Source organism: Stegostoma tigrinum, chromosome 17 (genome assembly GCF_030684315.1).
Source record: "Stegostoma tigrinum isolate sSteTig4 chromosome 17, sSteTig4.hap1, whole genome shotgun sequence".
NCBI lineage: Eukaryota > Metazoa > Chordata > Chondrichthyes > Orectolobiformes > Stegostomatidae > Stegostoma > Stegostoma tigrinum.
The window spans coordinates 63861894-63888153 of record NC_081370.1 but is presented as its reverse complement, the minus strand read 5'-3'; the positions used below and the strand labels follow the sequence as shown (position 1 = coordinate 63888153).

Sequence of the window (26260 nt, the reverse complement as noted above, 5' to 3'; positions counted from 1 at the left end):
TGGACCGCAACTGCTTATATGGCAGCTCAGTGGTTAGCCAACTGCCTCACAGCACCAGAGCACAGAGACTTCAGCCTCGGGCCACTATCCGCGTGGAATTTGCACATTCTCCCTGTGTCTGTGTGGGTTTCCTCTAGGTGCTCCGGTTTCTTCCCACAGCCCAAAGATGTGCAAACTCAGTAGATTAGCCATGCTAAATTATCCCTTAATATTCAGGGATGCATAAGTCAGATGTGTTAGCTGTGGGAAATGCAATGATACGGTAGGGGGATGGGCCTGGGTGGGATGCTCTTTACAGCATTGGTATGGCCTGTTTCCATGCTGTAGGGATTCAATGAATAAGTATTAATCACTTGAAGGAACGGAGTGATTGTACTGTAGCAAAATTTACAGAATTACAAAACTTGGTGGAAAGACAGGTTGTGAGAGGGATACAAATAATTTACCGAGAGATATTGAAAGATTAAATGGGCAAAAAGTTGGCAAATGGAACATAACGTGGAAAAATGAGCAACTGTTAGTTTTGGAGTGTAGACAATAAAACACTATTATTTAAACAGAGAAAGCTACAGAAAACTGCAACACAAATGGACTTGGATGCAGAAAAGAGAAAAAGCTAGCACACAAGTGCAGCAAGGAATCGGGGGTTAGAGCATAAATGTAGGAAAATCTTGCTACAACTGTACAAGGTGCTGGTGAGATGTCATCTGGAGTACTGTGAGCAGTCTTGGTCCCCCTACTTATGAAAAGATATTGTCTTATTGGAGGCAGTTCAAGGAGGTTCACTCGGATGATCCTGGTATCGGGGGGGACAGTCTTATGATCTGGGGTTGAATGGGTTGAGACTTTACTAACTGGAGTTTAGAAGAATGAGGGGTGATCTCATTGAAACATATTGGATTCTTAAAGATCTTTTTAGGGAAAGGTTGCAAGGATGATTTCCCCCATGGAAGAGTCTAGGACCAGAGGATATAATCTCAAAATAAATTTAAGACTGAGATGAGGAAGAATTTCTTTCAGAGGGTTGTGAGTCTTTGGAACTCTGTCACAGAGATCTGTGGGGGCAGTGCTCTTGTGGATATTTAAGGCTGAGATCAATAGATCCTTGATCAGCGAGTTTTGAGAAGATTTGTAGCTCAGGTTGAGGTTCTGGCTGTGATTTGCTCACTGAGCTTGAAGGTTAGTTTTCAGACGTTTCGTCACCATTCTAGGTAACATCATCAGTGAGCCTCCTGTGAAGCGCTGGTGTTATGTCCCGCTTTCTATTTATCTCACATCCAGATCCTTGATCAGTAAGGGAGCCAAGGGTTACACAGAAAGGGAAGGAAAGTGGATGTGAGGAATGTCAGATCAGCCATGATCCTATTAAATGGTGGAGCAGGCTGAATGGCCTAATCCTGTTCCTATCTCTTATGGCCTTATGGCAATTTGTGTTTATCCCCAGTAGCATCACAAACGTACAACTCATATTCCACATCCCTTTGATTTATATGCACTTGATGTAACTGCACATTAACTCATTAAATATGCCACAGCAAGTTAAATCCAGTAATTAATGACATAAGTAAGCTTTTAACTGTGATAATTATGATTGACTGCCAAAACTGCTTCAACGTCCCACATTTGCATACAGTTGTTAAAAACACACAACCTCACTCGTTCAGGTTGTGAATCATTGTTAGGCATTGCATGTGTTTTTTTCAGGTTGATATTGGTACTTTAAATCTTGTATCCTTCATTGCCTCTCTATCTGTCTAAATTTCTTTCCTGCTTTAGTATTCCTTCAGTATATTTACCACCTTTCTGATATTATACTTCAACTTGTTCAAACAGGATCCTGTGGGAAAATATGGTTTGAGCAGGCAAATGGTCTGTTGTCGTTTTGGATATTTATGCACTTTTGAGAAGGTCTGATACACATGGCATGGCATCGAGCCAAGATTTCTTGTATTTTGTATTGCAGTGATGAATTCATACACTTTCAATTTTCTTATTGAAGTTACTGCAGCTGCAAACCTGAATTGACCGCATTTTATAAATTGTTCAGAAGCTTGTCATTTAGTTAGAAATTAGTACATGGAAGAATAACTAAATCAGAAAGGTTGTTACAAATTCATTTTTCTTTCATGTTTTGAGCGTAACCTACTAAAACCATTCAGCAAAATTACTGTGGCAGCTGGTTATGGGATGGGGTTTTACATCTAAAGACCAGGGATGATGACTTGGACCCTAAACTTGGCTGTTTTGAATATTCATATGTTACTCCATTAGGCTCTCAACTTACGGAAGATGGGTGAGTATAGCAATCAGCAGTCTGTCCATCATTACTAATTAAAAAACTGTTAGGCTTGTTAATGATCCAATTATCTGGAATTGCTGTCTGTACTGTTCAGGCAGTTTACATGAAAATATTTGGGAGTGTTCTCCAGCAGCTGTGATAAGAGTCTGTGCTGCGAGGACCATGTTTGACTGGAAGAAGGGATTTTCCAGGAGAACGCAGGAGTGTTAGTATATTTTTTAAACCCATTGTTTTCATCTTTATTGAGCCTTTAATGAAATGTAGAATCTTTCCGGGATTAGACAGTCTTTTTACTTGCAACAATGATTGACTTGGTATCCACAGCATTACCCCACTCCACCATCCAGGGTCTTCTGGGCCACAGTGCCAATTATGCATGTAGACTCTGGCCCCAGTTCCCTCGAATGTCTGCTTTCGTTCCATGTAGGAGGGTGGGGGGGAAGTGGTAAGACAGAGGGAGCCAGGGGATCACTTCCTTCAACCCCATGCACCTTCTCATCAACAGATCTTGACCTGAGTCTTTAGGTGTGAGGCTTGAAGAGCACTGGATGAGGCTGGGGGTGGGGGGATTTTGAAGCTGGCGAAACCAGTGATAAGGCCATTGGACTGTAAACTTTCAAGACAAAATATCAAGTCCAGTCTGCCCACTTCTAACCTGACCAAACATGTCCAACTTCTTGAAAAGCTTTTCTGATGAGGGCTCTAGGCCCGAAACGTCAGCTTTTGTGCTCCTGAGATGCTGCTTGGCCTGCTGTGTTCATCCAGTTCCACACTTTGTTATCTTGGGTTCCTCAGCATCTGCAGTTTTCATTATCTCTGATACAAATTCTTACTCACCTATATGCTCCACCCTACCCATGGAATAATCACAATAACCCCCTACCTACATCCACCTATCACCATCTCTCCTATCCTGCCCCCAGACCCACTCTCCCCTCTTAATTCCTGGTTCAGCCCTCCCCAGTCCTGATGAAGGGTTTCAGCCTGAAATGTTGGCTTTCCTGCTTCTCTGATGTTGTCTGACCTGCTGTGGTTTTCCAGCTCCGCACCTATTAACTCTAGCTTCCAGCATCTGTGGTCCTTACTGTCTCCAGATCTCGACTGAGTGAGTTTGTTTCTCTTCTGGCTAAATGGAATTTTAGGAATTTTATGAATGTTTTGTGATTTGCACGTCATGGGGTCATCTGTTTATAATTAACAGAATTAATTTTTGATACCCGAATCAGTCAAACATCAGTCCCACAATGTCAGTGTCTGGCATTTGTAACTAATATTTTGAGGATGAAGTGACTGATTTTAAATAAAGCGACACATGTTTGAAAAGTTTATTGTATTGTACTCATCAAATGGGATGGTCAGTGGCAGTTTGGTACTATTTTCCTTCACTATGTTTTGCAGAAATGTATGCGGTTCAACCCTGATGCCACGGTGTGGGTTGCTAAACAACAGATCCTATGCACCCTGAACTACAGTCTGAAAAATGTCTTGAATTATGGCCTGTTCCAGCCAGCAAGCAATGGGAGGGTCGGTAAATTTTTGGATGAGGAGCGGCTGCTCAAAGAATACCCACAGCCCAACAACAAAGGAATTCCCTCTTTGGAGGTAAGCAGTTACAAAGCCCTGACTTTCTTAGTCGAATAGAATAGAAACCCTACACTGTGATAACAAGCCATTTGGCCCATTGAGTCCACATCAAATCTCCAAAGACCATATCCCACCCAGATGCACTCCTTTTCCTATCCCTGTAACCCTGCATTTATCATGGCCAATCCACCTAACCTGCACACCTTCGGATTGTGGGAGGAAATACAGGCAGAAACTGGGAGAATGTGCAAACTCCACACAGACAGTTGCCCGAGGCTGGAATCATACCTGGGTCCCAGGCGCTGTGATACAAAGAAACAAAGAAACCTACAGCACAGGAACAGGCCCTTCGGCCCTCCAAGCCTGCGCCGATCAAGATCCTCTGTCTAACCTGTCACCTATTTTCTAAGGGTCTGTGTCCATTTGCTCCCTGCCCATCCATGTACCTGTCCAGATATATCTTAAAAGACGCTAACGTGTCTGCGTCTACCACCTCCACTGGCAACGCATTCCAGACACCCACCACCCTTTGTGTAAAGAACTTTCCACGCATATCTCCCTTAAACTTTCCTCTTCTCACTTTGAACTCATGACCCCTAGTAATTGAGTCCCCCACTCTGGGAAAAAGCTGTTTGCTATCCACCCTGTCTATACCCCTCATGGTTTTGTAGACCTCAATCAGGTCCCCCGTCAATCTCCGTCTTTCTAATGAAAATAATCCTAATCTATTCAACCTCTCTTCATAGCTAGCACCCTCCATACCAGGCAACATCCTGGTGAACCTCCTCTGCACCCTCTCCAAAGCATCCACATCCTTTTGGAAATGTGGCGACCAGAACACAGTACTCCAAATGTGGCCGAACCAAAGCCCTAGACAATTGCAACATGACCTACCAGCTCTTGTGATAATGGGAACTGCAGATGCTGGAGAATCCAAAATAATAAAATGTGAGGCTGGATGAGCACAGCGGGCCAAGCAGCATCTCAGGAGCACAAAAGCTGACATTTCGGGCATAGACACTTCATCAGAGAGGGGGATGGGGTGAGAGTTCTGGAATAAACAGGGAGAGAGGGGAAGGCGGACCGAACATGGAGAGAAAAGAAGATACGTGGAGAGGAGAGTATAGGTGGGGAGGTAGGGAGGGGATAGGTCAGTCCAGGGGAGACGGACAGGTCAAGGAGGTGGGATGAGGTTAGTAGGTAGGAGATGGAGGTGCAGCTTGGGGTAGGAGGAAGGGATGGGTGAGAGGAAGAACAGGTTAGGGAGGCAGAGACAGGTTGGACTGGTTTTGGGATGCAGTGGGTGGAGGGGAAGAGCTGGGCTGGTTGTGTGGTGCAGTGGGGGAAGGGGAGATTTTGAAGCTGGTGAAGTCCACATTGATACCATTGGGCTGCAGGGTTCCCAAGCGGAATATGAGTTGCAGTTCCTGCAACCTTCGGGTGGCATCATTGTAGCACTGCAGGAGGCCCATGATGGACATGTCATCTAAAGAATGGGAGGGGGAGTAGAAATGGTTTGCGACTGGGAGGTGCAGTTGTTTATTGCGAACCGAGCGTAGGTGTTCTACAAAGCGGTCCCCAAGCCTCTGCTTGGTTTCCCCAATGTAGAGGAAGCCACACTGGGTACAGTGGATGCAGTATACCACATTGGCAGATGTGCAGGTGAACCTCTGCTTAATATGGAAAGTCTCCCACGATGAGGCATTCCACTCCCGCACATCCCAGATGTCCAAGTTTTTCAAGGACTGCAACTTTCCCCCCAGAGTGGTCGAGAACGCCCTTGCCCGCGTCTCCCGCATTTCCCACAACACATCCCTCACACCCCGCCCCTGCCACAACCACCCAAAGAGGATCCCCCTCATTCTCACACACCACCCCACCAACCTCCGGATACAACGCATCATCCTCCGAAACTTCCGCCATCTACAATCCGACCCCACCACCCAAGACATTTTTCCATCCCCACCCTTGTCTGTTTTCCGGAGAGACCACTCTCTCCGTGACTCCCTTGTTCGCTCCACACTGCCCTCCAACCCCACCACACCCGGCACCTTCCCCTGCAACCGCAGGAAATGTTACACTTGCCCCCATACCTCCTCCCTCACCCCTATCCCAGGCCCCAAGATGACTTTCCATATTAAGCAGAGGTTCACCTGCACATCTGCCAATGTGGTATACGGCATCCACTGTACCCAGTGTGGCTTCATCTACATTGGAGAAACCAAGCGGAGGCTTGGGGACCGGTTTGCAGAACACCTCCGCTCGGTTCGCAATAAACAACTACACCTCCCAGTCGAAACCATTTCCACTCACCCTCCCATTCTTTAGATGACATGTCTATCATGGGCCTCCTGCAGTGCCATAATGATGCCACCCGAAGGTTGTAGGAACAGCAACTCATATTCCGCTTGGGAACCCTGCAGCCTAATGGTATCAATGTGGACTTCACTAGCTTCAAAATCTCCCCTTCCCCCACGCATCCCAAAACCAGCCCAGTTCATCCCCTCCCCCCACTGCACCACACAACCAGCCCAGCTCTTCCCCTCCACCCACTGCATCCCAAAATCAGTCCAACCTGTCTCTGCCTCCCTAACCAGTTCTTCCTCTCACCCATCCCTTCCTCCTACCCCAAGCCGCACCTCCATCTCCTACCTACTAACCTCATCCCAAATCCTTGACCTGTCCGTCTTCCCTGGACTGACCTATCCCCTCCCTACCTCCCCACCTATACTCTCCTCTCCACCTACCTTCTTTTCTCTCCATCTTCGGTCCGGCTCCCCCTCTCTCCCTATTTATTTCAGAACCCTCACCCCATCCTCCTCGCTGATGAAGGGTCTAGACCCGAAACGTCAGCTTTTGTGCTCCTGAGATTCAGCTGGGCCTGCTGTGCTCATCCAGCCTCACATTTTATTATCTACCAGCTCTTGTAATCATTACCCTGTCCAATGAAGGAAAGCATGCCATATGCCTTCTTGACCACCCTATTGACCTGCGTTGTCATCTTCAGGGAACAATGGACCTGAACCCCCAGATCTCTCTGTTCATCAATTTTCCCTAGGACTTTTCCATTTACTGTATAGTTCGCCCTTGAATTTGATCGTCCAAAATGCATCACCTCACATTTGCCCGGATGATGTAGCAGCACTAGCCAGTGAGCCGCCATGCCATCCCCAACTGGTCCAAATGTTGTTGAATGAGTCAGCAAACAGTCAAAGAACAAAGAAAAATACAGCACTGGAACAGGCCATTTAGCCCTCGAAGACTGCATCGTGACATTTTGTCCTTCCGTAATAAAACTCTCTTCACTTACCGGATCCATGTTCTCGATTCCCTTCCTATTCATGTACTCGTCCAGGTGGTTATTGAACAGTGCTATTGTGTTTGCTTCTACCACCTTCCCTGGCAGTGTGTTCCAGGAATGCATTGCCCTTTGTAAGAAAAACTTACCTCGCACATCTGTTTTAAACTTCCCCCGTCACACCTTGAACCTGTGTCCCCCAGTAATTGACCCCTCCATCCTGGGAAAAAGCCTCATACTTTGCACACTATCCATGCCATTCACAATACTATAAATTTCTATCAGGTCACCCCTCAACCTCCTGTGTTCTAGTAAAAACAAGCCCAGCCTACCCAACATTTCATCATAGCTAAAATTCCCCATGCCAGGCAACATCCTGGAAAATCCTTTATTGTACGCTTTCCAAAGCATCCATATCCCTCTGGTAGTTTAGTGACCAGAACAGTATGCGATATTCCAAGGGTGATTGAACTAATGTTCTATAAAGCTGCAGCATAATGTTTCTATCCTTAAACTCAATGCCCCCTCCAGTGAAGGCAAACAAAGCCTTACTTACTACTTTATCTACCTGTGTTGGCACCTACAGTGATCTGTGGATCTGCACACCCAGGCCCCACTGCTCATCAATACTACAGAGGGTTCTGCCATTGACTGTGTCATTCCTACCTGTACTTGACCTTTCAACACATGTCTGGATTAAATTTCATCTTCTATTTTTCTGCCCATGCCTCCAACTGTTCTATATCCTGCTATATCCTCTGATAAATCCCCTCACTATCCGCAACTCCAGAAGACCATAAGACATAGGAGTGAAAGTAAGGCCATTCGGCCAATCAAGTCCACTCCGCCATTTAAATCATGGCTGATGGGCATTTCAACTCCACTTCCCTGCACTCTCCCCATAGTCCTTGATTCCTTCTGAGATCAAGAATTTATCAATGTCTGCCTTGAAGACATCCAATGTCCCGGCCTCCACTGCAATCTGCGGCAATGAATTCCACAAGCCCACCACTCTCTAGCTGAAAAAAATGTCTCCTCATTTCCGTTTTAAATTTACCCCCTTTAATTCTAAGGCTGTGCCCACAGGTCCTAGTCTCCCGGCCTAACGGAAACAACTTCCTAGCGTCCACCCCTTCTAAACCATACATTATCTTGTAAGTTTCTATTAGATCTCCCCTCAACCTTCTAAACTCTAATGAGTACAATCCCAGGATCCTCAGCCGTTCATCATACACTAAACCGACCATTCCAGGGATCATCCGTGTAAATCTCCGCTGGACATGCTCCAGTGCCAGTATGTCCTTCCTGAAGTGTGGGGCCCAAAATTGGACACAGCATTCTAAATGGGCCTAACTAGAGGTTTATAAAGCCTCAGAAGCACATCACTGCTTTTATATTCCAACCCTCTTGAGATAAACAACAGCATTACATTCGCTTTATTAATCACAGGCTCTACCTGCAAGTTAACCTTTAGAGAATCCTGGACCAACACTCCCAGATCCCTTTGTACTTCTGATTTGCGAATTTTCTCACTGTTTAGAAAATAGTCCATGCTTGTATTCTTTTTTCCAAAGTGCAAAACCTCACATTTACTCACTTTGAATTTCATCAGCCATTTCCTGGACCACTCTCCTAAACTGTCTAAATCTTTCTGCAGCCTCCCCACCTCCTCAGTACTACCTGCCTGTCCACCTATCTTCGTATTATCAGCAAACTTCACCAGAATGCCCCCAATCCCTTCATCCAGATCATTGATATATAAGGTGAACAGCTGCGGCCCTAACACTGAACCCTGCAGGATACTGCTTGTCACCGGTTGCTCTTCTGAAAAAGAGCCTTTTATCCCAACTGTCTGCCTTCTGTCAGACAGCCAATCCTCAAGCCAGACCAGTGGCTCACCTCGAACACCATGGGCCCTCACCTTACTCAGCAGCCTCCCGTGAGGCACCTTATCAAAGGCCTTTTGGAAGTCTAGATAGATAACATCCACTGGGTTTCCCTGGTCTAACCTACCTGTTATCTCTTCAAAGAATTCTAACAGGTTTGTCAGGCATGTCCTCCCCTTACTAAATCCATGCTGACTTATTCTAATCTGACCCTGCACTTCCAGGAATTTAGAAATCTCATCCTTGACAATGGATTCTAGAATTTTACCAACAACCGAGGTTAGGCTAATCGGCCTGTAATTTTCCATCTTTTGCCTTGATCCTTTCTTAAACAAGGGGGTTACAACAGCAATTTTCCAATCACCTGGGACTTTCCCTGACTCCAGTGACTTTTGAAAGATCACGACAAAAGGCTCCACTATTTCCTCAGCCACCTCCCTCAGAACTCTAGAATGTAGCCCATTGGGGCCAGGAGATTTATCAATTTTTAGACCTTTTAGTTTTTCTAGCACTTTCTCTTTTGTAATGCCTACCGTACTCAACTCTGCCCCCTGGCTCTCCTTAATTGTTGGCATACTACTCATGTCTTCCGCTGTGAAGACGGACGCAAAGTACTTATTAAGCTCTTCAGCTATTTCCTTATCTCCCATCACTAGCCTTCAAACATCAATTTGGAGCAGCCCAATATCTACTTTTGCCTCTTGTTTCTTTCTTATGTATTGAAAGAAGCTTTTACTATCATTTCTAATATTACTAGCTGGCCTACCTTCATATTTAATCCTCTCCTTCCTTATTTCTCTCCTTGTTGTCCTCTGTTTGTTTTTGTAGCTTTCCCAATCTTCTGATTTCCCAGTGCTCTTGGCCACTTTACAGGCTGTCTCTTTTTCTTTGGTATATTTCCTGACTTCCTTTGTCAGCCATGGCTGTCTAATTCCACCCCGGATAATCTTTCTTTTCTTTGGGATGAACCTCTGTACTGTGTCCTCAATTACACCCAGAAACTCCTGTCATTGTTGCTCTACTCTCTTCCCCGCTAGGCTCTGCTTCCAGTCAATTTTTGTCAGTTCCTCTCTCATGCCCCTGTAATTTCCTTTATTTAACTGTAACACCATTACATCTGATTTTGCCTTCTCTCTTACAAACTGCAGACTGAACTCTACCATATTATGATCGCTGCCTCCTAAGTGTTCCCTTACTTTAAGGTCTTTTATAAAGGCTGGCTCATTACATAGCACTAAGTCCAGAATAGCTTGATAAAATGTGAGGCTGGATGAACACAGCAGGCCAAGCAGCATCTCAGGAGCACAAAAGCTGACGTTTCGGGCCTAGACCCTTCATCAGAGAGGGGGATGGGGAGAGGGAACTGGAATAAATAGGGAGAGAGGGGGAGGCGGACCGAAGATGGAGAGAAAAGAAGATAGGTGGAGAGGGTGTAGGTGGGGAGGTGGGGAGGGGATAGGTCAGTCCAGGGAAGACGGACAGGTCAAGGAGGTGGGATGAGGTTAGTAGGTAGCTGGGGGTGCGGCTGGGGGTGGGAGGAAGGGATGGGTGAGAGGAAGAACCGGTTAGGGAGGCAGAGACAGGTTGGACTGGTTTTGGGATGCAGTGGGTGGGGGGGAAGAGCTGGGCTGGTTGTGTGGTGCAGTGGGGGGAGGGGATGAACTGGGCTGGTTTAGGGATGCAGTGGGGGAAGGGGAGATTTTGAAACTGGTGAAGTCCACATTGATACCATATGGCTGCAGGGTTCCCAGGCGGAATATGAGTTGCTGTTCCTGCAACCTTCGGGTGGCATCATTGTGGCAGTGCAGGAGGCCCATGATGGACATGTCATCAAGAGAATGGGAGGGGGAGTGGAAATGGTTTGCGACTGGGAGGTGCAGTTGTTTGTTGCGAACTGAGCGGAGGTGTTCTGCAAAGCGGTCCCCAAGCCTCCGCTTGGTTTCCCCAATGTAGAGAAAGCCGCACCGGGTACAGTGGATGCAGTATACCACATTGGCAGATGTGCAGGTGAACCTCTGCTTAATGTGGAATGTCATCTTGGGGCCTGGGATGGGGGTGAGGGAGGAGGTGTGGGGACAAGTGTAGCATTTCCTGCGGTTGCAGGGGAAGGTGCCGGGTGTGGTGGGGTTGGAGGGCAGTGTGGAGCGAACAAGGGAGTCACGGAGAGAGTGGTCTCTCCGGAAAGCAGACAGGGGTGGGGATGGAAAAATGTCTTGGGTGGTGGGGTCGGATTGTAAATGGCGGAAGTGTCGGAGGATAATGCGTTGTATCCGGAGGTTGGTAGGGTGGTGTGTGAGAACGAGGGGGATCCTCTTGGGGCGGTTGTGGCGGGGGCGGGGTGTGAGGGATGTGTCGCGGGAAATGCGGGAGACGCGGTCAAGGGCGTTCTCAATCACCGTGGGGGGGAAGTTGCGGTCCTTAAAGAACTTGGACATCTGGGATGTGCGGGAGTGGAATGTCTTATCGTGGGAGCAGATGCGGCGGAGGCGGAGGAATTGGGAATAGGGGATGGAGTTTTTGCAGGAGGGTGGGTGGGAGGAGGTGTATTCTAGGTAGCTGTGGGAGTCGGTGGGCTTGAAATGGACATCAGTTACAAGCTGGTTGCCTGAGATGGAGACTGAGAGGTCCAGGAAGGTGAGGGATGTGTTGGAGATGGCCCAGGTGAACTGAAGGTTGGGGTGGAAGGTGTTGGTGAAGTGGATGAACTGTTCGAGCTCCTCTGGGGAGCAAGAGGCGGCGCCGATACAGTCATCAATGTACCGGAGGAAGAGGTGGGGTTTGGGGCCTGTGTAGGTGCGGAAGATGGACTGTTCCACGTAACCTACAAAGAGGCAGGCATAGCTGGGGCCCATGCGGGTGCCCATGGCCACCCCCTTAGTCTGTAGGAAGTGGGAGGAGTCAAAAGAGAAGTTGTTGAGTGTGAGGACGAGTTCCGCTAGGCGGATGAGAGTGTCGGTGGAGGGGGCCTGGTCGGGCCTGCGGGACAGGAAGAAGCGGAGGGCCTTGAGGCCATCTCCATGCAGAATGCAGGTGTACAGGGACTGGACGTCCATGGTGAATATGAGGTATTGGGGGCCAGGGAATTGGAAGTCCTGGAGGAGGTGGAGGGCGTGGGTGGTGTCACGGACATAGGTGGGGAGTTCCTGGACCAAAGGGGAGAAAATGGAGTCCAGATAGGTGGAGATGAGTTCGGTGGGGCAGGAGCAGGCTGAGACGATGGGTCAGAATAGCTTGCTCCCTTGTGGGCTCCATCACAAGCTATTCCAAAAAGCCATCGTATAAACATTCCATGAATTCCCTTTCCTTGGATCCACCGGCAACATTATTCACCCAGTCCACCTGCCTGTTGATGTCACCCATGATCACCACGACCTTGCCTTTCTGACATGCCCGATTTCTTGGTGCATCTTGCATCCCTGGCCCTGATCACTGTTAGAAGGTCTGTACATAACTCCATTATATGTTTTTTTGCCTTTGTGTTCCTCAATTCCACCCACACAGACTCCACATCCTCTGGCCCTATGTCATTCAGTGCCGTACATTTAATTTCATTCTTAACTAACAAGGCAATTCCACCCCCTCTGCCCACCTCCCTGTCTTTTCGATATGTTGTGAATCCTTGGATGTTTAACTGCCAGTCCTGAGCTCCCTGCAACCATGTCTCTGTGATGCCTGTCACATCATAATCATTCAAGAGGATTTGTGATGTTAATTCATCTACTTTGTTGCGAATACTCCAACCATTTAGGCAAAGTGCCTTAATGCTAACTTTCTTATCATTATTCGAGAGGTTGGAAATCCCAAAATGTCTTAAGCTGTCAAGATAATAAAATGTGAGGCTGGATGAACACAGCAGGCCAAGCAGCATCTCAGGAGCACACAGGAGCTTTTGTGCTCCTGAGATGCTGTTTGGCCTGCTGTGTTCATCCAGCCTCACATTTTATTATCTTGGAATCTCCAGCATCTGCAGTTCCCATTATCTCATGTCTTAAGCTATCCTTCCTTTTTGCTGTATTCCTAGTCTGCCTTGAGCTTAAATCCACCTGTACTCATGCTATCCTGCTGCTTATCTTTCCATTTAACTCCATACTCCCTGTCTCTTTCACTTTCCCTTCCCCCTCGACTCAGAAGTTTAAAGTCCTACTGACCACCCTATTTATCCTTTTCGCTAGAACACTGGTTCCAGATTGGTTCAGGTGGAGACCGTCCCAACGGTACAGATCCCCCCGGCTCCAAAACTGATGCCAATGCCCCATGAAATGGAATTCCTCTTTCCCACACCAATTCCTTAGCCACGTGTTTACTTCCCTAACTTTCTTTTCCCTATACCAATTAGCACGTGGCTCAGGCAGTAATCCGGAGATTATGACCCTTGAGGACCCGTACTTCAGTTTCTTTCCTAGTGCTTCATAATCCCTGAACTGGTCCTCTACCCTAGCTTTGCCTGTGTTGTTAGTCCCAACGTGGACCATAACAACTGGATCCTCCCCCTCCCCCTCCCGCTCCAATATCCTTTCAACCCGGTCGGAGATGTCCCGCACCCTGGCACCGGGCAGGCAACACACCATGTGGGACTCCCGATCTGGCTTGCATAGGAAACTATCTGTCTCCCTAATAATAGAATCCCCTATAACAACTACCTGTCTTTTTGCTCCCCGCTCTTGAATGGCCTTCTGCACCACGGTGCCGTGGTCAGCTGGCTTATCCTGTCCACAGTCCTTTCCCTCATCCGTACAGGATCAAGAATCTCATACCTGTTGGTCAAGGTCAAGGGCTGAGGCTCCTGCACCCCTGAACTCAGAATCCCCCTACCTGCCTCACTTACAGTCACACCTCGTCCCTGAACACTTTCTGAATTTGAGTTAATTATCTATCGGGTGTGACTGCCTCCTGAAACAAAGTGTCCAGCTAACTCTACCCCTCCCGGATGTGCCGCAGAGTTTGAAGCTCAGATTCCAGATCATTTACTCTGATCCGGAGTTCTTCCAGCAACTAACACTTGCTGCAGATGTGGTGGCTGCGGTTCACAATGGGATCAGCCAGCTCCCACATCATACAGCTACAGCACATCACCTGCCCAGCCATTACTACTTACTTAGTCAACTTTTACAATTTATGTATTAAATACTTTCTCGTACTTCTCTGCTACACTGTTTTTCAATTAAGCAATTAAACTTTTAAACAATTACACAATACACAAGGATATAAATTGAAAAGCCCTACCTTTTACCTTAACACGAGAGTCCTTCTTGGTTAGAGCTCCCGCTCTTTCTGCTGCTGGAACAGGAATGGAGGGCTCCGCCAGTCAAGGTAGATATTTGCTGATCTTTAAAGCAGAGACTCACCCACCTGTAGGCCTCTGATCGACACTCCTGCTCTTCCTGCTGCGAGTCTGTGGACTTTTAATTCGGTTCGAGGAGGAGGGAGGGAGGGAGGCCCTACTGTGTAGGACCTGGGGCTTCGAGGTAAGTGCTTAAATAACGGTCACTTACCTTCCCGACTGCCTCTCCGCTCCAACTTCACTTCCACCCATCTCCCGCCACTCTCTACAGAACAAAACTCTCCCAATCTTTGTATCATCCAGAAACTTACTAATTAGACCCACTACATTTTCCTCCAAATCATTCATGGAGGTCACAAAAAGCAAAGGCCCCAGCACTGATCCTTGTGGAACACCATTAGTTGCAGCCGTCCATTCCAAAAACCATCCTTCCACCTCTACCCTCTGTCTCCTCAGACAAAGCCAGTTCTGTATCCATCTTGCCATCTCACCCTGATGCTGTGTAACTTCACCTTTTGTACCAGTCTGCCATGGAGGACCTTGTCAAAGGTTTTACTGAAGTCCATATAGACAACATCAACCACTTTTCCCTCATCTATCATTTTTGTCACCTCCTCAAAAAATTTGGTCAAATTTGTGAGGCATGACTCCCCGGCACAAAAGCATGCTCTCCATCGCTAATAAGTCCATTTGCTCCTAAATATATGTATATCTTGTTCCTGAGAATCTTTTCCAATAATTTCCCTACCACAGGCATGAAACTCACAGGCCTGTAATTTCCTTGATTATCCCTTCTACCCTTCTTAAGCAATGGGACAACATTGGCTATTCTGCAGTCCTCTGGGACCTCACCTCTGGCCACAGAGGATACAGAGGTGTCTGTCAAAGCTCCAGCAATTTGTTCTCTTGCCTCCCTCAATATTTTAGAAGAGATTCCATCAAGACTTGGGGATTAATCTACCTTAATACTTTTTGAGATGCACAACACAACTTGCATTTTAATAGCAACTTGACTCAGAAATTCAACACTCCCTTCCCTGAGATCACCCTGCACTAATTCCTTCTCTTTGTTCATGTTCATTTAGGACCTCACTTACCTCTTCTGGCTCGACACATAGATTTACTTCTTTCTCATTGAGTGGGAAACCCATTTCCAAGGCTACAGTCATGCTTTTTATATATGTATAAAAAGCATGGGACTCTCCTTAATCTTGTTTGTTACTGATTTTTCATGACCCCCTTTTAGCCCTCCTAATTCCTTGTTTATTGTTCTGGCTCCTTGGAGTTCCTTGTTCCAGTCATTCCAGTTTTCAACATGACTGGTTTGGTTATGTATGACATTAAAGCACTGACAAATCAAAAGTGAGCCCACACCCACTGACTTAGCTTTGCAATAATGCAGGAAAATCCCAATGCAAGATGCCACAAATAACAACAAGAGAAACGATGTTAGTTGTGGGATAACTGTTGACTATGATAGGAATGTCCCCTGGTCATCTTCAAAGGCTGAAGTGAGAATTTTTACCTCAGAGGGCAGATGGAGCTGTGATCTGTGTTTGAATGACTTAACTGAAAAACAGAACCTTATGCAATGCAATACTCCCCTAGTGTTACACTGAACTGTCACTCTGGACCAAATCACTGGGGTGGATGAGCTCACTCCCCTCGTGGTCCTCCCATCCCCCATTCCCCTGATATACCTCCCCATCCCCTACACCCCTGATTGATGTCCCTCCCCTTCCCCCACTCCCCTAATGGCCCTCGCATCCCCTATCCCCCGACGGTCCTCCCAACCCCCACTCCCCTGATGTCCCTCCCCATTCCCCACTCCCCTGATGGTCCTCCCATCCCCTACTCCTGATGATCTTCCCATCTCCCACTCCCTTCATGGTACTCCCAAACCCCCATTCCCCACTCCCCTGATGGTCCTCCCATCCCCTACTCCTGATGATCTTCCCATCTCCCACTCACTTCATGGTACTCCCAAACCCCCATTCCCTACTTCTCTGATGGCCCTCCCATCCCCTACTCCCCTTGTGGCCCTCCCCACTCCCCACTCCCCTCGTGGTGAGCCAGAGGCGGTGCCTGATTTTCTGAAGTGGCGTAGAAATCATTGGCTCTGAATGTACGCCATTACTTTTTACTGATTTGAGGTTGTTCTTATAACCAGTCTGGATGTTTTGAGTTAAGATTTGTTCAGCAATACTAAAAGCAGCCTTATCAATCTTAATCAAATTATTTCAGTGCTAGGGGACTGATGGTTGTGGCTTGTCCATTGTTCTGTTGCCTGAACTCTGGTTGGTCACAATTCACCATCTACTCACCTCCAAGTCACTGTTTAATCAACGATAAAGAAAGGATAAAGGAATGACCTGCACTTATATGGCACCTTTCACCATGTTAAGATATGACAAGGTGCTTTACAACCAGTGAATCTCCCCTTCCCCCACCGCATCCCAAAACCAGCCCAGTTCGTCCCCTCCCCCCACTGCACCACACAACCAGCCCAGCTCTTCCCCTCCACCCACTGCGTCCCAAAACCAGTCCAACCTGTCTCTGCCTCCCTAACCGGTTCTTCCTCTCACCCATCCCTTCCTCCCACCCCAAGCCGCACCTCTGTCTCCTACCTACTAACCTCATCCCACCTCCTTGACCTGTCCGTCTTCCCTGGACTGACCTATCCCCTCCCTACCTCCCCACCTATACTCTCGTCTCCACCTATCTTCTTTTCACTCCATCTTCGGTCCGCCTCCCCCTCTCTCCCTATTTATTCCAGAACCCTCACCCCATCCTCCTCTCTGATGAAGGGTCCAGGCCCAAAACATCAGCTTTTGTGCTCCTGAGATGCTGCTGGGCCTGCTGTGTTCATCCAGCCTCACATTTCATTATCTTGGATTCTGCAGCATCTGCAGTTCCCATTATCACTGTTACAACCAGTGAAGTTCAGTTACCATTGTAATGTAAGGAATAAATTTTAATATCATCTGTACATAGGCCTATTACTTAATCTTTGTTATTTTCCATTATGGATTAAGTGATCAGAGAGATTAAGAAATATACGCAAAGCCTCAGCACACATGCTAACTTATAAATGAATGATAACTGTATCTGTGCAGTAGACAGATTGCTGGTTTAAAAACAAACATGGCTGAGAACAGCCTGTCGGCACTGTCCATACAAAGGTGCCTATTCCCTGCTAGATCAGCTCTCTGAATAAACCCATTTACTCTGTACTCAGGAGTTTCATTTGGCTGGAGGCACGAGTCTGTCCTGGTAAAAGCTCACTCTTTTCAAAGCTCCTACAGCCACAACAGCAGTTTTAACCTTTAACGTCTGGTCTGAAGGATTTTTTTTTCCCCTCATGTTGTACAGTTTGTGTCCAGCGTGAGAATTGTTTGGTTCTGAAGAGTAGGAATTAAATCCACCAAGCTTGCACTTGTGTTTCTAACACAAACATTTTATAATGCATTTTCCCTTCATTCATTGCTGTTTATTTACCTCAAGGCAAGTCATGTGATTTTGTTGTTATTTTTGAAAAGCGTTGCTAGGAATGAGCATAATGAAAATGTGTTTGTTTCTGTTTCCAGTTTTGCTACAAGAAGCGGGTATACAAGCAAGCTAACTTCGACGAGAAACAAGTTTCAAAACTCCACACAAAGGTGCACATCCTTTTATAATCCCAGCATTCTTTTAAAATGAAATGTCTACAAAAGCACAGCTGCCATAGTCCGAGATGAACATGGGGCTGCTTTCTCATTGGAGAGAAGTGACTGGGGTTGGTTTAACCAGAGGGTCACTATCTCTCAGGCGAGGGGAAATATTGAGAAGGAGATCCCTTCATAGTGACCATAGTCAGTGTGGGAATTAAACTCACACAGTTGGCATCACTTTGCTTCATAAACCAGCTATCCAACCAACTGAGCCAACTGACCCACAAGAGAGTAGAACTGGCCACTTAGTTTCTACTTAAGTTCTTATTTTTAAATTATTCATACTTCAGTTCAGAAGGAAATTAAATTAAATTTGGGGCGGCACGGTGGGTCTCAGCACTAAGGACCTGGGTTTGATTCCACCCTCTGGCGACTATCTGTGTGGAGTTTGCATGTTCTCCCCGTGTCTGCGTGGGTTTCCTTCGGGTGTTCCGCTTCCCTTCCACAGTCCAAAGATGTCCAAGTTAGTTGGATTGGCCATGGCAAATTGCTCATAATGTCTAGGATGGGATATGCAGGGACAGGGGTAGGGGGTGGGTCTGGGTGGGATGCTCTTCAGAGGGTCAGTGTGCACTCTATGAGCCGAATGGCCTGCTTCCACACTGTAGGGATTCTATGGATTCTATCTCAATAAAAATGTCATTTTTATGAATGTGACTATCTTTGCACGTCACATAGTCAATCTGGTAGCTCCAATACCATATCTCATTGACACAAGATACTGTGGAAGTTTCACAGGGAAATTACTGAGATCACAGGCAAATAAAGAGCGAGGGGCACAGGCTGAAAATAAGGAATCTGCCATTATATTGGAGATGAAGAGGAATTTCTTCCCTCAGAGTATGTGATATTCTCTTCTGTAGTAACCATTGGAGGCTAAGTCACTAAATAAAATCATGGCTAAGGCAGGAATATTTATTTCCCTTCATTCACTCGGAAACGAGGAGTGGCCTACGATGCTTCCCCTGTCGTGGCTTATGTCTTTATATAGCATCAAATCATACACCTGAAACATTCTAAAGCTAATTTTATTAACAAATAGGTTGCTTCCAGCTAATTCTAAAATATACAGCTAAACTAAATTGAAGGAAATAATGCTTCTTCAGACTGAGCCACAGCCAATGTATAAAACATCAAGAAAGAAAGAGACGGGGAGGTGTATAGAGATTGGTAGAAATGGCAAAAAAAAGGGAATTATGAAGAGTGCTACATTAAAAACATAGAATAGAGACAAAGAGAAGCAGAAAATAGTAATGTCAGGTACAATGCAATGATCACGGTGAATTAGTATCTCAGACTGTTCATGAAGAAACATTTTTTCGCTGTAAACTGTGAGCAGGTTTTGGGAAAATGCAGAATACAGTAAGCAAACTGATTGGCTCGAGTGACAGAACAAAGAATTGTGGACAGTGATCTCAAACAAACACAACGAATGTTGTGAAAATCAACAGGTCTGACAGCATCTGTGAAGAGACGAACAGGGTTACTGTTTCAAGTCCTTCACAAAAAGGGTCACTGGACTTGAAATGTTCACTCTATTTCTCTCGGCACAGATGCTGCGAGACCTGCTGAGTTTCTTCATCAGTTTCTGTGTTTCATTGGCTGCAGGGCTGTGATTGCAGTGAGCAAGTGCATCAATAGGCTGTAGCTGTTCATTATTTCCCTGCTACAACAGAGGTCAGCCTCTATTGAGGGTAATATTTGCCAATCTGTAGGATGATGGGCTGAATGGTCTCCTTCTGTACTGAAACAATTCTGTGATTCTGTCACCAGAACAGAATAGTCAATGTCAAACAGTGAGTCAACAGGTTAATTCATTAGTTGGAAAATCCCAGACTGCAGTTAACCAGTGACTAATCACTTTTGCTAGTTTGAGAAATAGTTTGGTGTAACAAAATCAATCCCCAAGTCCCCAGTCAGAATGCCCAATAATGGTTTCAGTTTGACAGACTGTTTAAAATAAGTGCTGCCTCCCTAACATTGGCAATGCTGTTTCTTCCCATTTGAATGTCAAGCATTGGGTTTCTCCAACTACCACCGTCAAGAGGCCTTTCTGAAACTAATTTTGTTTGAACAGTAGATGGCATGATTTTGTGCCTGGGATTGGGCAGTTAGCAAAGACTGTTTTAGTTGTGAACTGGTCCTGGAGTGGATCTTCATCAGTCACATGTCTTCCCACCTAGTCAAGATGGCCACGTGCCTCATTTGATACCAGCTGATTGTTGGGCTCAGCAGCCTCAGAAACGTCACTGATTGGTGGCCATTACAGGGGCTGAAACTAGACAAGGAAGGGGTATCGATAAATATTGGCCTTATAAGCAGATAAACAAAGTCATTGACTGGGGCTATTCAGACATGTCCTGTCAAGGGGAGTGACCAATGCCACTGGGCGGGTGGCCTTCCTGAAACTAGAGAATCCCACAAAGAATGCCCCCCCCCAACCCTCATCACCAGATAAATGCCAGCATAAACAGGAAGCAATCCTTCACTTGTAGATAATTGCTGGCTCGGTTGGGCTCCCAGTGGATGGGACAGCCTCCATCTTTCCAATCACGAGCCAGAAAACCTAGGACACTGAGGCATTGGGCTCACTGCCTCCTGTTTTCCAATTGACCTGCCTCCCAGCTCATTATAGGCCCGAAACTTCAGCCTTTCTGCTCCTCTGATGCTGCTTGGCCTGCTCTGTTCATCCAGCTCTACACTGTGTTATCTCAGATTCTCCAGCATCTGCACTTCCTGCTATCTCTGAAACAATTTTAACCCATTAACAGCTGTTAATTTTCCCAGCCAGATCGTTATCCACTCCTTTGGCTTCTATTCCGATCTGCATTTACTCCTTACCCCCTCCCCCCACCCTATCTTTTGGACATAAACCAACATTTCCCTAGCTACCATCATTTCTGAGGAAGGGTCACTGGAACTGAACCATTAACTCTGATTTCTCTTTACAGATGATGCTCAGACCTGCTGAGCTTTCCCAACAACTTATGCTTTCATTTCTGATTTACAGCATCCACAGTTCTTTCAGTTTTTATGCAGGTTCAGTTGACAATGAGAAAGACAAGTACAAGGTCAGCATTCATTTCAAGAGGGCTGGAGTACAAGAGCAGGGATGTACTACTGAAGCTATATAAGGCTTTGGTCAAACCACATTTGAAATATTGTGCGCAGTTTATCCCATATCTAAGGGGCCCATATCTAAGAAAGGATGTGTTGGTGTTGGAGGGGTCCAGAGGAGGTTTACAAGAATAATCCCAAGGGTGAAGAGCTTGAGGAGTGCTTGAGGACTCTTGGTCTGTGCCCAGTGGAGTTTAAAGGGATGAGGATGATCGAAGGTTACAGAATACTGAGAAACCTGGATAGAGTGGATGTGAAGAATCTGTTGCCTCTAGTAGGGCAGAATAGGACATGCGGGCACAGCCCAAAAGTGAAGGGGCAACCCTTTGGAACTGAGATGTGGAGGAACTTCTTCAGCCAGAGGGTGGTGAATCTATGGAAACCATTGCTGCAGATGGCTGTGGAGGCCAAGTCATTGAATTTATTTAAGGCAGAGATAGATAGCTTCTTGATTGGTAAGCGAATCAAAGATTATGGGAGAAGGCAAGACAATGGAATTGAAAAAGATCATCCATAATTGAATTGCAGAGTACATTTGATGGGCTGAATGACCTGATTCCGCTCTGACATCTTATGTTCCTATGATCTACATTGTACCTCCCTTGAGAACAGGAGATCACATTGTAAGCAGTGAGTACTGTAGACTCAAGTGAGTAAAGTGCAGGTGGATCACTGCTTCAGTTTTGATCGCGGACAGTGAGGAGGGAGGCAGTAAATGGGGAGTTGTTATCGCTTCAGTGATTTCATCTTCCTGTGCCATGTGGCTCTGTGTCTATGGGGCTCCAAACACAATTGAAACAAGACAAACTAGCACACTGCTGAAGGCTGAGGAACTTTACCGTGTAAATCAGCTCCCGGCACAACATGAATATGATCACCAGATGAAGCAAAACTAGATTTTCAACATCACATTCCTATTGTCTGCTGAAAGGCAGAGTTAGTTGGTGAGCTTCTTGTTACACTTAGCAAGTCAATACAAACATGTTCAGAACAAACTACTCTTTTCTTATCTTTCCTTTCTATGGAATGAAGCAGACACAGTGTGGAAGGGCTGGGATTGTTCAATAATATATTCGCTAATTGCTTCAGGTCTTAAGCAGCTATTCCTAAGTGACTGTGATAATAAATGATACTTAGCTTCAGTTGTAAACCTTGCTGAGGCTGGGAAGTTGATGATGTTGCCCGCGGTACTTTTTAAACAATAGTGCTTTGTTTTCTTCAGGCCAACCTTCGAAAATTTATGGATTATGTTCAACATCGGGCACTTGAGAAAATTGTTAAGCTGCTGGATCGAGGTCTGGATCCTAATTATTATGACTCAGAGAGTGGAGGTATGTTGATAGACCAGATGCCTTAGGATTTTTATTTGCTTTGATTCAACTTCTGAGAATATTTGGAATTATTAAGATGATTAATCATGTCAGTGAAATCAGTAGACAAATCTAACTGTAAATAATGGGACAATAAAAAGCACAATGTAATCTTGCACTGTTTCATAAACAACTTCACATCATGTAAATGTCAGATCATAATTGTACAGTGTATTAGTGTTCATGTGGATTATACTGAAGAAGCTTTAGTTCCTGCCTTGTTTAGAACTGTTTGACTTGTGAGGAGTTTGTAAGTGTTAGACAAGGGTTTCTGAACATATAGCGTCATCTTAGGCCTTGTTGAAGTGCAGCATTAGTAACAGTAAAGAAAAAAAGTTACATTTATATAGCACCCTTCACAACCCTGTATTGTCAAGGGAATTGAAGGTTATGGGGAAAAAGTAGTGAAGTGGAATTGAGGATTCTAAGATCAGCCATGGTTTTGTTGAATGGCAGAGCACTCTTGATGGCCTGAAGGGCCTACTTCTGCTCCGACATCTTATGGGCTTATGGCACTATATAATCAATGGATAATTTTAAAAATGTTGCAATACAGGCAACGTGGCAGGTAACTTATGCCCAGAAAGATCCTTTGGGTCTCACTGTGACTGTTCACCAAATTACATGTTCTAGTCATATTGACTGAAGACATAAATGGATAAACACTTTGTCTCCCTCCCTGTGACATCCTTCTGACCGCTATTTATTTTAACCTATTTCTGTTCAATAAATTAATGAACAAATAAGAATCCAAAATCTTGCACTGACACAAAGCCTTTCACATCTTCAGGATCTTTTTTGGTGCCTGCTCATTGCTGCACAGTTGGAAATGTAACATTTTTAAAGCTCCATATTACTTGTGTAAGTGGTGACATATTCTCACAAGTAGCATTGATGAGAAGATTGGAACACTGTGGGGAAATTACTTGTCCTTCTTTGTATAACATCGTGGGAGCTTTATATCCATGTGGGAGGTCACATTTTAATGCCTTCTCTGACAAGTGGAATGCCCCAAGTCCAATGCTCCTTCAGTATGATGTTGAGGTTTTGTCTCAGTTTTGTGCTCAATTCTCTAAGTAGGACTTGGAGCTAGATCTGTAGAGTGTGTATAAACCTATAAAAGACATATTGTGTCTTCATTGTTGCAGAAAGCTGAGGATTGACATGTCAAACTACTCAGAGTAATTTTTGTGAAGCTCCAATCCGACTGCAGAATTTCAGTAACAGCATACATAGTTCAGAGAATCGGGCTTGATAAATATTGCTCCATTAATCTTACAACCATTAATGTAATATGCAACTTTAAAAACACTTCCCACTTCTATATTTGAAATGCTTTGAGTTAGCGATAAAAACCTGACATGAATCTTGTAATCTTTCTCACAATCACAGAAATCAATCATCAGACAATTTGAGGACCATACGAAGTGAATAGAGAAATTCTTTCTCATTTGTCATTTCCAGGAATGTGCATCCAGATGCAATGACAGACATGAAGAGGAAATGGTGTTTTTTTAATGCTAAGTGACACATTTGGAATTAATTGTGTAAAGAATTCAGTCAAGGACAGCTTAAGACTAAATTTCAAGAACAGATAATAACAGTGTAAACATTTTTGTTGGATATACCCTAGTTTCTCAATCTAACAGTCCTCCGAGTGCCATTTGCCTGCTCAGCCTCATTCAAGATGCTAGATCTAGAAGGCTTGGAGATGAAAGGGTAGAAATGACCATCATAGTGTTATCACCCAAAGGCTGACTACACATATACTAAATTCTGGCCCCAGAGATTTTAATAGAAGCATTAACCTTTTCAGGAGACAATGACTCTGTTAAAATAACTGAGAGAGGAATTTATTCTGCAGGTGTTAGCTTGTTTAATAATCCATCACCAATGACCTTTATCCATTGATTTGTGGTCAATATGTTCTCAGCATATATATGAACACTGCTAATTCACTGGGCCACCAACTGGAATAGGAGAATGAGGAATACCAGCTGGAGTATGCTACTTGACCTATTGACTATTGATGATTGTACAAAGAGTGGGAATGCCTGTGTCAATTTCTGCATTAATCACTTAAAGCAAAACACTGTGGATTCTGGATGTCTGAAAGAAACATAAACTGGAAGAAGAAGCCAACTCAGACTCAAAATGTTAACCCACTCCAACCTCTACCCCACAGAACGTGCAGCCCTCCACTCCCTCTGCTCCATTCCCATACTCACCATAAAACCCTCAGACAAGGGAGGCGCAGTTGTAGTATGGCGTACTAACCTTCACATCGCCGAGGCCAGGCGTCAACACTCCGACACCTCCTCCTACCACCCCCTTGATCATGACCCCACCCCCAAGCACCAAACCATTATCTCCCAAACCATCCACAACCTCATCACCTCAGGTGACCTCCAACCCACAGCCTCCAACCTCATCGTTCCCCAACCCTGTACCGCCCGCTTCTATCTCCTTCCCAAAATACACAAGCCTGCCTGCCCTGGTTGACCCATTGTCTCAGCCTGTTCCTGCCCCACCGAACTTATCTCCACCTATCTCGACCCCATTTTCTCCCCCTTGGTCCAGGAACTCCCTACTACTTCTGTGACAGCTCGCACAACCTTCACCTCCTCCAAAACTTTCAATTCCCTGGTCCCCAACACCTCATCTTCACCATGGACATCCAGTCTCTATACTTTTGTCTAATTTTTCTGACTTTTTGGCATAGAATGCATCATCTTTTAATCTTCCATTTTAGAAATCAAGTTGTTGCACTCTGCTGTTTTCCTTGTCAAATTACTTGAGATTGGGGAAAAAAATCTTCAAGTTCACTCGATCTGAATTTACTGAAATTTCTCCAGACCAGATCAATTTAGACTTGGGATGACACACGCTGGTCAATTCTTGGAAGTGCAACATAAGTCAAAAAGGGAAAGTAATTTTTACACAGTTAGAAAGAAATAACAATTTTACCCGATTATAAGGATTGAGAAACAGAGGAACAGGAGTCAGCTATTCAACCTGTTGAGCCTGCTGTCCCATTCAATAACATAGAACAGTACAGGCCCTTCGGCCCACAATGTTGTGCCAACCTGTTATCCTACTAAGTTCAATCTACCCTGCATATCCTACATTTTAATAAAACATAGAACAGTGCAAGGGACCAGAGGTCACCAGGCTGATGCAAGGCAAGGATAAATACTCCTTGAGTCTGGTGACTGATCTGTGACCTAACTCTATTTGCCTGCCTTTGGGCGATATCCCTTGATCTTCCTGTTTAATGAAAAAAATTGTCAGTCTCAGATTTAAATTTAACAACTGAATTAGCATCAACCACCATTTGAGGAGGAGAATTCCAGACCATTGCTCTTCTTTGTGTGTAGAAGTGATTTCTAACATCTCTCCTGAATGACCCGATCATAATTCTTAGACTATGGCCCATGGTTCTCGAACCTTCATCCAGTGGAAATAATTTATCTTTATCTACCCTGTCTTTCCTTGTTAATATCCTGAAGACCTTGATTAGAATTCCCCTTAACCTTCTGAATTCTAGAGAATAAAACCCTAATTTTTGTGGTGTCTCCTCATAAATTAGCCCCTGAAATCCGGAGATCATCCTTGTAAACCTGCATTAAACTCTTTCCAGAGTGAAAACATCCTTCCATAGGTGTGGTGCCCGGATCTGCTCGCAGTACTCGAAGTGGAGTGTAGTAAGGGTTTT

At 45.4% G+C, this 26260-nt stretch overlaps 1 protein-coding gene across 1 annotated transcript in view; it reads left to right on the top strand.

Annotated features, from left to right (window-relative positions):
- Positions 1-26260, top strand: part of shank2b (SH3 and multiple ankyrin repeat domains 2b) — a 1006494-nt gene that overhangs the window by 202236 nt on the left and 777998 nt on the right. Inside the window, exons 4-6 of the mRNA XM_059652213.1 lie at positions 3698-3901; positions 17936-18007; positions 22398-22506. Coding sequence (XP_059508196.1) covers positions 3698-3901; positions 17936-18007; positions 22398-22506 — 385 coding nt within the window. The remainder of the gene's footprint in view (positions 1-3697; positions 3902-17935; positions 18008-22397; positions 22507-26260) is intronic.